Raw genomic sequence first — 12,453 nt, 5'->3', positions numbered from 1 at the left:
TGTTTGCTGAGCAGTAGATGTTTTTTAGGGTTATGAAAACGTTTTATACTCTTAATATACCCTTTATATAACCCGACAATTAAACGTTTTCTGATAACCTTTTATAACCTTTTGCGAATGATGTCGAAAACGTTTTGTGTTTGCTGGGATGTTTTACCAGAAGTCCCGAATATTCCGCGACTGATGTTTTCTTTTTCTCTGCTGCAATCTGGTCTTTCACAAAAATATATTGGTGACAACATTTATCTTCGAATTTCTTATAGATTGAGTCGTGCAATTTCTGGCCGAATAATTTGGATTTTACATAACTGATTAAAGCCATATTATAACAATTCTGTAAAAATAGATTAGTATTTATTTTCCATAAAATGTTAGCTTTTACTGTCAGATATGTCCCTTTTAATTTTAAGCCAAACAAGTGAGGTAAAGCATAGAAAACTGGAACTTACTACTAGCGCCCATGCATGTTACTCCCGCGGTTGTAATACGGTACGATCCTCGGGGTGTGCGTTTATGTGTATCCCGCACGCCGTGTACGTGCTGTGCATACGTGTTCGACTAATATTTCCATCGTAATAATAAAACGCCGGTTCCATCGTTTTATTCAAAATCTCCGATTTTGACAAAACTACAGCACCTAAAGTCTTGATTTTTGCATTACAAGTACATTACAATCCTGTAAAAACCAGAATTTAAAAAATTTTTGAGATCGTTCTCCTCAGCAAATGTTATAATATGGCTTTAACTAACTGATGAATTAACTAAATCAATTAGGTTAGTAGCTATACAGCTTTAAAAGTAGGCCTACATGACCTTTTCAATTATTATTAAACATTTAATTTGTTAAATCTGATACATTAAAGATTGATGGTGAGATGGTCATCTACTAATGGTGGAATAATGAGGTTATACAACAGGGACCGTGTTTCAAGAGAAGAGACAAGACAGTACATTGGAAAAACTACAACGGAAACCTCGTACTTCAGATTTGATTTCGATTCACCTTACCATTGCACACAGGGTGATAGTTGTCTAGCTACGATGTTAGATACTGTACCACATATTAGTACTCTAGTAAGTAAATTATATTATTCACTAAGAATTTAATGTGACTAAAACATTCAAATTAGATTGATTAACTAATAAGTTGAATGATCAAATAAGTTACATTAATTATAAAAGAAATATTCAAAATATTGAATTGATTGATTAATTAATTCGTATGTGAAAGTTGTAGGTTATATAGTTAAGAAATAAAGGGTAATGCATTATCCTTTACACGAAAATAATGTGTCCGAGGTAGTAAAAACGTAAAAAATGGGTGAGGCGCAGCCGAACCCATTATTTAAAAGTTTTTACTGCCGAGGACACATTATTTGCGTGTAAAAGATAATGCTGCACCCTTTATTTCTATTTTCTATTACCTCCACGACCCATTATTCAAAATCGCGCACCGTGATTTGTTGAAACGCGTCACATGAGAGCCCATTATTCTGCAATAATGGTTCAAGCGCCGTAACACATTCTACGCACAGCATTACGCTTGGTTACGCGTGCGATATTTCCGCGATACGCGCTGTCACTTACGCGTACGCGCTCCACCTTGAAGTAAACAACTTAAAATATTTGTGCCAAAAAATGACATTTTCTCTTTAAATTGCACTATTTTCTGGTAATAGAATAGATGCGCCTCACCCATTATTATTTACGTTTTTACTGCCTCGGACACATTATTTGGGTGTAAAGGATAATGCATTACCCTTTATTTCTTAATTAATGGCCTTTCACGCGATGCATTTCAACAAATCACAGTGCGCGATTTTGAATAATGGGTCGTGGGGTAATAGAATTCATAATATAATCTAGCATGTATCTATAGGGCAAGAATGATCCAGTAATTAGTTAATGGACCCATTCATTCAGAGACCGTTGTATGTTGTTTCTTTGTTGTTTTTTAATCTCAGGATGGAATAATTAACGTGACTTGGTCTGGATGGCTAGATGATATTGCATGCGTTGCTGATCATATGTACGATCTAAGAGTAGTTCACCTGAGTAAAAACCTAGATGATCACATGTTAGGAGAAGTTTTTGTTAATACAGTGTATCATATGGAGAGCCTTTCATCTCTACCTATTTCAGTGACATTACCACAAGACGTTAAGTTTGGTGAGAATACTAATGAACCCCATCGACATAAACAGAATAATTAATTAATTAAAGCCATATTGTAACATTTTCTAATGAGGACGCCCTCAAAATTTTTAAAATTCTGTTTTTTACACGATTGTAGTCTACTTTAGTAAACTAACATACCCTGCAAAAAGCAAGGCTTTAGGTGCTGTAGTTTTGTCAAAATCCGAGAATTTGGATAAACCGCAGTAACCGTCGCGGTGGTTTATTATAATGATGGAAATATTAGTCGATCGCGCACGCGATGTTCATGGCGCACACAGTACGTACATGGCGTGCGGGCAGTTGTAACATATCAAAAGAACCGACCGACTCGCGTTCGAAGGAGTGGCTCGCATTGGCGAGTGGCGACATATGCGCTGGTATTAAATAGGGATTTTCTTTATCTGTTTGGGCCAAAAGTTAAAAGAGGACATATCTGAGAGTGAAACTAACATATTGTGAAATGAAAATATATGCCTATTTCTAATGGAAATGTTACGTTATGAAGTAATGGCTTTAATGAACTTACAACAATACTATGCATTACTGTAATAATTCGATTATTTAATTTTTCATACTTTGCCTCCAAAAAAAATAACGTTATATTACAGTAATGATTACGTAGTTATTACTTATACTTATGTGCATCACAATTTCATTTTAATTCCAGGCGTATTTTCATTTATATTGACAACATATGATTATGCCGGAAACTCTAAGCTGACTCGTAGGTTTGTACTACATGATAATGGCAGTCACATAACAAGAAGGCCGGGGTATGTAATGGTGACTTCAGCATCAACTGAAGCTGACTATACTTGGATTACGGAGATTTCTGGTACTGGACCTACTTCTGTTGTGCTGAACTGGACTGGACATTTTTACAATCACGATCATCATTCCAAAGGACTTTTATGGGAAATAAAAGATCATATGAGTCTTTCAAGAGGTATGTGTTTATCTACATAAATTCTGTTTCCGCAAAATATATTTTTTTACATCTGGTTTCTTTGACATAACACATCTAATCATGGACAGATGCTTGCGATCAAAATTACTCATACAGATCGTGCAATCCTTTGAATTGATAAACTGTTGACTTACCCCATTCTATTTATCAGAATATGATCAATTCTTTGGAATCCGCGGCAAGGCTGCCATACCAAATGCTGAAGGAATTACAAAGTTTAGAGTTGCATACATCCTAGACACAACCTCTGGCTGTCGCAATGTACAGCGCTCTGCTTGGGTCAATGAAGATATTTCTACAAGTGTAACATTGCCTCTTACTATCGCCGATGGTAATGCAATATGCTTCTGGGTTATGGCACAAGATATTGTCGGTCACACCAGTGAGAGTGATGTTGTAGTACATGTTGATTCATCACCACCTGTCATTCCATTCCTTTGGCTTGAAAGAGACGGAGAAACTAACTTAGCTGTTCATAATACAATATATTTCCAGGATATGAAGTAAGTATAAATTAGGTATGCATAAACTAAGCAGAATATTGTAACCATCTTTCAATAAATTATTGTGTTTCCTTATCAAAGAAATATCAAAATAAAATTCGCGTTATTTGGTTGACTTTACAGTGCAGTGTTTCAAGCGTACGATGAACACAGTGGTTTAAATTATGTATACTGGGAGCTGTTTGATAACTTTACAGATATCATTGTGCCACATGGAAATGGAACGCTTGCTGTAGTACAAATTGATGAGGTGATGTAGTCTGATACTGTTAATATTGTTACTAATGAATAACGTTTGATTCGGTAATTATCGAGAAGCGTTTACGTAAGTGTATACAAATATTAGAGGAAAATGGGAGCGATTTCCTGTTAACGATGAAATAGTGGTGTAGGGGTCTGTGTGTCAGGGAGGGGGGGGGGGGGGGGGGGTGCGCTTTCAAAAACAATAAACTTTTCAGTTCATATTTCATACCCGGATGCTGAATAGAACGAAGTATTACATGTTTTGAGGTGTGTCTGCACTTAACACGCCCAAAGACATTTCTATTTACAAATGCAAAATTCTGCTTTTCGATGTTTTTTGTAGATTTTCTGATTTAGCGAATCACTGGTAGTGTCTTCAAGCATGGTTCCACGACTAAGTCGCCAAAATGGCTTTATCAAGATACATTAAATTAGACAACTAATTATATATAATTTTGGCAAACTGATTGAAATTGTTATTATGTACAAGGCACCTGTTGTATTTGCCTTGTATTGTGATCGTTGGTTGCTTTACCACATTTTCCAAACAGTTAGATTAATACCCCAGTCCGTCAAGTTCCTTGCGCGGTCAGAAAACCTTTTGTAAACGCGATTGTTTGATATATTGTCTGTGTGACGTCATTCATTTTTAAACATATCTTACAGGTGTTGATTTGCGTATTTTGGGTATGAAAGTTGCATCAAATTTGTACTCAAATTTTGACCTCCAAACAGTCGTCAATAGTCGACTAGTCGTAACTATTTGGTGCCGTAATAGAGCAAGCTGAATAAGCAAACATAATGAATATTTTGTCATTTACGCAGTGCAACAAGTGTTTCCTTTCGGTGAAAGATTGAATGGATGTTGAATTCATCTCGTAAAAACAGAATTATAATTACTACACAACATAATTACAATTACTACACACAAAGACAATTACTATTTAAATAGAGTATAAATCCCGACGTGAGCAAGAGACTGTCAAAGGAATCTTGTGATCATTATACATGACTGTGATTTCAATCACGATGGTTATGCGTCTTCTTTGGCTTTTTACTAGGAATCGTGTATGGGTTACTGTGTTTGCATTCCAAAAGGAAATTGCTACCAGTCTATTTTTACGATTGACTTTAAGTTCGATCTTGGGCATCATGATCATGACTACTTCCTCACTGTTACAGTCAAGAACAATGCGGAACTAATTTCAACCAAGACACTGAAGGTATGATTAAACTACCTTTTGATTTTAAAGTCACAGTTGTGAACAATAGCCAACCAGACATTGAGCAGGTCAATGAACAGCCTTATATACGGAATCAAACTTTTACTACCTGCTGCATAATTTATGTAATAATGGATGATATATTATGGGTGGTATAGTAAATTTGCTAACCTGTCAAGCTGATCTGGAGCATCAACTGACTAACACCAAGATAACATCTCTTCAGAAGTAAACAGCATCCTTAAACACAAAGTAATGTTAGATTGCCATGCTCCTCAAAGACATGGAGAGGCAATTATAATTACGTAACGCGTTGTTCCTTTGTGCCGAATTGATTTGCTGACATGCTATTCATAAAAGTGGTACAATTGTTTCGAGCAAAAGGGTTCCAAAGCGGTTTTTGCGGCTAATTTGAATGAAATGAATGAACACGCTACGACCTGACGAACACGCTACGACTTGAAGATTGTTTATACAGCTCGATACGCCCAATGTATATGAATAAAAACACCTAACAATAATGTCGCATAATTATACAACTATACACCTATCCGACTTCGCCATTACTGCGGTGTCCCCGATGTAAAACTGCGGTGTCCCGAGGTCGGGGGTTCTATCCATTATTTATTGTGTGCTATACAGAATTGTACCCGGGAATTGTACACACAGTGATATTCAATACACAATCATGAGTATTGAATTACGAATTAAATCTCCCGCTCTGGTACATCTGTGTTGCCGTCAATAGAGGGCCAAATACAGTAAACGCTTCTCGGATTGGTGTATAGATGTCGTACGTCGCGTCTTCGTGAATATCGATTGACAACTCTTTCCAATGAATAACATCTTCAGTCCTTGACATAAGCGTGAAGTTGCGTAAGTAACGTCTTTTAAGTAACAACCAGGGTGTGTAAATTCAGAATCAGTCGGGAGCGAAAATGGCACCCTTTAGGTCAAAGGTTACACAAGGGGATACAAATTTTAAATGCTTAAATCAAAGGAGTAAAAAAGCCAACGGTCATACATGTATATCTCTAGAATGCCTAATTAATGAGATATATGTCGACATAGGTCAAAGGGTAAAAACTAAATTGTACATGGGTAAACTTTTCAAAATGCTCCAAATGCAATGAAAATGGTCTCAGATTATCCGCCTTGACAAAATAGAACACAGAATATATAGTTTGCCATATCTTACGGAGTCTAGATTTTATGATATGACCTCTGAACTGTCAAGGTTATATAATATTGTGTATGATATATAGGGTTGTTGAACTCAGACCCATGATTCTAGAATAAGATGACTTCTCAGATATAGCAAAATTTTACCCATATACAATTTTGTTTTTATCCTTTGACCTATTTTGACCTATATAATTATATATATATAACTATGACCATTGACCTTTTAAGAAAATGTCTGCTATATTATACTTTTTATTTTTTTATATTTTAAGCATTTTAAAAGTTTATCCCTTGTGTGACCTTTGACCTTAATAACTCAATTTGCTCAAGGGTGCCATTTTGAATCTACACACCACTGGGTGTTACATAAAGAAATAAATTGCAGTAGTACGCAACTTCACGCTTATACTGGATTTCAATGATCTCTATCATCGACTATTAGGTTTTGAGCAATTTATTATGTTGGCATAGTCGACTAATCCTTTACTTTTACTGCTAAAGGACCCGGGTTCAATTCCCGGATCTGTATACTGTGTAGCTTTTTTTTTATTTCTTTTATTGTTTATTGTATTAAAGTTCCCCCCACCCTGAGCATGAGCTTGCCCCTCCCTAAAATAACCCCAGCTTTGTATCTGGTAAACCGATCTTTTAAGCTAGAAGTAACAGAGGTATCGTACTTTCGTCTTGACTTTTAGATTACCATAGACACTAGTGCTCCACTTGTAGGTTCTGTACATGATGGCATGCCTGGATCTCCAGAAGTTGATTTTCAACAAAGTATGGAATTAGTCGCTCATTGGGATGGTTTCTTCGACAAAGAAAGCGGAATCAAATTTTATGAATATACATTTGACACGGAGTGTTGGAACGGAACCAGAGTGTCATCAAAGGTATTTGGTATCACTTTGTTTCCCTAGAATGCGATTCGAAAACATCATGATCATGATGATGATCATGATGATGATGATGATGATCATCATCATCATCATCATGATCATCATGATCATCATGATCATCATGATCATGATCATCATCATCATCATCATCATCATCATCATCAACAACAACAACAAAAACAACATCAACAACAACAACTTTTTTGGCACTAGCCAGTCGGGAGTGTAACTCTTAAAAGTTACACGCCCGACAGAAATTTTACAAGCCAGAATTTTTCGGGAATTTTTTCCGGAAATAATGTTACAATAAATGCAAAAAAAGTAAACGATAGTCTACTAAGTTTAATATAGCCTTACTAGTATAGGGCCTTTTGACTGTGGTGATCCAAAACCATGCTATATCATAAAACCTGGCTATATCCAGAGAAATCGGATAGCAACATTTGTACTGTATTTTTGTGGAATTTGGGAGCACACCAGACATATCGAATTACACATTCTGAATACGAGGTGTGTCCTTCGATCTGATATCAAAAAGTGTGGGTTTTTTTAATTCGCGATACAATACAAGTATGTGACAAATTCAAATTAATATTAAAATTTTACAAATCTTTTTGAAGTGTAGCAGTGAATCCAGCACCTTTTGGAAACAGATTAAGTTACAAATGGAAGCGCGAAAACATTTTTGCCATATTGAAGCTAAAATTGCAAAGGGGCCATATGGCATGTTAGGTGCGAGAAATCCACGCGAATTGCTCATAAATTGGCACTTTTTAAGCTAATGGCCAAATAGAGTGATCTGTGAGGGTCAAAATGGCACACGCCAGTCGGGCGTGTACTTTTAAAATGTTACACGCCCAACAGCAAAAGTACACGCAATTGGCGTGCGGGTGTGTGTAAAAGTCGAGCCCCGATCATCACCATCATCATCTTCGTTGTCAACCTCATTGTCAATACTATCATTACAGTATTGTTTTTCATATTTTTTTTAAATTTCTATTTCTACTTCGAACTGAAATACTTATTGCAGGTAATAGGTAGAACTACGTTACACAACGTGCATGTTGATTGGGTCGCTCCTGGCTTTGGGCGTTATTACGTTAGCGTCATTGCCTACAACAGAGCTTTGGAGCCTTCAGAAGTTGTGTGTTCAGATGGTGTTGCCATAGACAATACGCCACCAGAAGTGACTTCCATTGATATCAAAAGTGCACGAGTGCATCCAGGCCTAGTAAAGGACATTGCTACCGGAGAAGTATGGCTAGTTGGCTGTGACCGGCATAGGTGTAAACTTGATTCCAAAGCTTACGATGCTGTATGTTTGTAAGTTATTACGGTTTTTACACTGCCTACAGGATGAAATCTAATTTGACAGAATCAACTTTATAAAGGTTGATTGTTCATCTATTAATAATTTGATTATTATTATCCTTAAAGTAGGTAGTACTCAACGTGGAAGATATTTGTACCAGTGAGATACAAGTTAAATATGAACTATATTAAATATTAAATACATGTTGTTGCACAATAGGTACCGATAGCTCTTTCTATCGCGCCCTGAATATTTGCATAGTGGTTTCCATTCTTATTTGCATTAAAAGCGATAACACCATGCAAACGTTAATTATTATGCTTGATGCAATTTATTACATCGCCAGGGTATGATAAAAAGAGTCATCGGTACATAATCGGACACCGGTAGCGCTAGAGGATTAAATAAGACATGGTGCCTTAGTTGTTTATAACTAATAAGGCAAACTTTATAAATTGTATAAACCGAAATGTTTTTACGATGCACAATGATACAGCTTAGAAACAATGAAACAAGATATGGCTGTATCCCTGCTGAAAATAATAAGTGTAATTATTAAAACTTACCATTACATTTTAGGAATCAAGCACGGCCAATAGTAGACATAGCGTTGTTACCAGTGACGCCAAATTTGAACAACTCAATGTGCAAGACGGAAGTGGAATATTGTAATCCAGCAGGCATCAATGTTTTTCTGTCTGTTGACAAACATGTAAGCACTAAAGGGGGACAAAATACCTCATCGTAACACACAATGAAACATGTTTCGGAAAGAGACTTTGAAGTCTGTTTTGCCTGGGTAGAGCGAGAACTAAATTCAAAGGACAAATTTAACGATATATGACCAAATGCAAATTAATGAGACTGATATCAGAAATAAGAAAAAATAATATTGCGGTATTACAGCAATATCATATTTTAAGGAAAGCGATAGAAATAAATAGTTACCAAGTAGTATCTTGAAAATTGTGGAGTTTGTCTTGCTCGCCTACTTAACCAAGCTCGAGTGCAAGTTGCCGAGTAAAAAATTATAGTTGCGGCGTAACTTTCCTAGTCTAGTAACCAGCTTTGGAAAAACAGAAAACGCCAGACACTGACCAACTCGGTAGTTGCATTGATTTGGTGCATAAGTATCCGTATATTAATAATAATTCTGTTCCTCTTTTCGGAAAATAGTCGTTTATTTTTCCTTACACTTTCCTAATTGAAGCACGTTTGAATCTATTTTAACCTAAAGCCATGCACTAGAGATACCCTCTTTAATCAAAGCTATTACTGTCCCTGATCAAATTATTATGCTTGTGAACTCACTAATCAATATATTTGTGTGTAGAACTATAGATGATATAGCCATTTAATGTGCTAATACCATTATTGTGTAAATGCCTAATCACTTTCATGTAAAATGTCATAGATTGCTGTATATTGGAGTGGATGGGATAATGACAGCTACATATCGGATTATGAAATAGGGTTCAGCAGTAGTCCTAATAACACGATACCAGACTTAAGCAGGTTCAGTACACAAGGCCATGCACATTACCTCATGTATCACCCAGATATAACGCAAGACATGGTGGTGTATCTGATAGTAAAAGCTACTAATAAGGCACATATTTCTACTCGAAAGGTAAACGCTCCTTTATTATCAGTATTTTTAATTTCAATTTATTTCATATTCTTTACCATGAACAAGATTGTTGGTCTTTTTAAGGGGGTACTACACCCCTGGCTAATGTTTGGCTTAGTTTTGCATTTTTCTCAAAAATTATCGCGCATTGGTGACAAGTAAGATATGTATATTATAGGGGCAATGACTACAACTACTGCACTGAAAATTTAGCATCTCAAGGTGAGTAGTTACTTATTGATCAAATATTGGTTTTCCCTCATTTTTGACTGTAACTCCACAACTGTTGTCTGTGCTGAAATAAAATTTCCAGTGCAGTAGTTGCAGTCCTTGCCCCTATATTATACATATCTTACTTGTCACTAATGCGCTATAATTTTTGAGAAAAATGCAAAAATAGGCACAAAATTGGGCAGGGGTGTAGTACCCCCCCTTAAGGTTTTATTACATGGACAGAAGTTGAGTCAAAGCTTTGTCATCTCTTTGTCATATCACGAGTAATTCAAAAAAAAAAATTGGGCAGGGGTGTAGTACCCCTTAAGGTTTTATTACATGGACAGAAGTTGAGTCAAAGCTTTGTCATCTCTTTGTCATATCACGAGTAATTCAAAATGCCGAAGTGGCTATCAGATTATGTTTCATAATGCGGAGTAAAACTGGCTCAGTTTTTAGATCTTGATGCCTTCAAAAACCGTGCAGAGCAAAGTAGCCACTAGAGCCCGCCAGGGAGATTTAATAATTGCCTTGGATAGTCTGTCACATCCAGCTACCCAGCAAACACAAAACGTTTTCGACATCATTCGCAAAAGGTTACAAAAGGTTGTCAGAAAACGTTTAAATGTCGGGTATAAAACATTTTCATAACATTAAAAAACATTTTTTGATAATCTACTGCCCAGCAAACACAAAATGTTTTACAGAAAACTTTTAAATGTCGGGTTATATAAAGGGTATAAAAACTTTTTAATAACATTCCAAAAACATTTCTGAAAACTTGATACAAAACATTCTAAACAGAATGTTATTTTGGGGTTGAAAAAATATTTTGCGAAAACTGTTTGCCCAAAATATTTGCAATAACGTTTTATATAACCCGGCGTTTTGGAAAACATTTCTGAGTTTGCTGGGTGCAAATATTAACATAATGTTATTTAAGTGTTGACAAAATATTTGGCAAAAAATGGTTGCAAAAATAGTTTACAATAACATTTTGAACACATTTTAAAAATATTGCTGTAGTACGTTTTCATTACCTTTATATAACCCGACATTTTAATGTTATTAAAACGTTTTTACCTAAACCAAAAGCCAAAATATAACTTATTTAAACGTTTTTGTGTTTGCTGGGAAGGACCAGTGTTAACGCGTAGTGAAAATTACTCAAACTCGGTTCTGCCAAATTTACTCACAGCTGCTCTGCTCTATTTTTACCATAACGACGAAAGATTTTACTCAACAAGCTAGCGTTGTTAAGAGTGTAACTTTAGGCTTCTCCTTCATCTGCATCTTGCAGGTAATTGGACCAATCATCATTGACACAACTGCACCGGAAATCATCGGAGACGTTTCTTTAATGGCATCTGAAAATGGATTGATTGTCCAATGGAGACATGATGATATTTCTGATCCTGACGACCCTGAAATATCTTTTTTTATTGCGATTGGTATGTAAGATACATTAAATAATAAGTAATAAAAATGAAAAATCTCTAAAAAATCCCCATATCTCGCTCCTTCTCAGGCTGCTCTCCGCGATAACATTTGAAATAGCTCATTAATTTTTGTGCCATGTACTTGCCGTTTATTGGATGATAAAATAAATACCTTGATACTTAATAATAACAACATAAACCATTTACTACGATATGCATTTAATACATTGTGACCTTAATGATGGCTTGCCACTTCTATATTTTACATGCATTGTTTTGTCATCGTTGTCATTGTTTTGTTTTGATACTTAATCTGCTGTTTTGTTAACCCACTGCTATTATAACAACAACAGGACACAACGAGAAGGGGACCAGGATTCTACCCTACACAAATATTCAGTCATACGAAACAAGTCAGGTTGATATGAATATACAGGTCGTTATACCATTTGAATCACTTGATTGGTCTATCCATGGAGATCACGTTTATTACGCCTCTATCCGAGTGGAAAACTCTGCTGGTTTATCGTCTGTCATTACGTCGCAACCGTATCGACATGTTATTCAACTGCCTGCCAGAGGTGTTGTTTTAGATGTGGAAAGTATTCAAGGAGACGGTTTTGGAGTAAGTTTCCACAGTCCAACAGATTTAAACTTATAATGC

The 12,453-nt window shown here is 35.9% G+C and overlaps 1 protein-coding gene across 1 annotated transcript in view; it reads left to right on the top strand.

Annotated features, from left to right (window-relative positions):
• Positions 1 to 900: 900 nt before the first annotated feature.
• LOC140154777 (uncharacterized) overlaps positions 901 to 12,453 on the top strand; it is a 41,881-nt gene continuing 30,328 nt past the window's right edge. The window contains 12 exon segments of the mRNA XM_072177344.1: positions 901 to 1,074; positions 1,965 to 2,169; positions 2,846 to 3,124; positions 3,297 to 3,648; positions 3,772 to 3,898; positions 4,953 to 5,114; positions 6,995 to 7,196; positions 8,233 to 8,518; positions 9,087 to 9,219; positions 9,922 to 10,137; positions 11,651 to 11,801; positions 12,143 to 12,414. Coding sequence (XP_072033445.1) covers positions 901 to 1,074; positions 1,965 to 2,169; positions 2,846 to 3,124; positions 3,297 to 3,648; positions 3,772 to 3,898; positions 4,953 to 5,114; positions 6,995 to 7,196; positions 8,233 to 8,518; positions 9,087 to 9,219; positions 9,922 to 10,137; positions 11,651 to 11,801; positions 12,143 to 12,414 — 2,559 coding nt within the window.

This window comes from Amphiura filiformis, chromosome 6 (genome assembly GCF_039555335.1).
Source record: "Amphiura filiformis chromosome 6, Afil_fr2py, whole genome shotgun sequence".
Classification (NCBI taxonomy): Eukaryota; Metazoa; Echinodermata; class Ophiuroidea; order Amphilepidida; family Amphiuridae; genus Amphiura; species Amphiura filiformis.
Note: the sequence above shows the minus strand (reverse complement) of the source record. Positions and strands in the feature narration are given on the sequence as shown.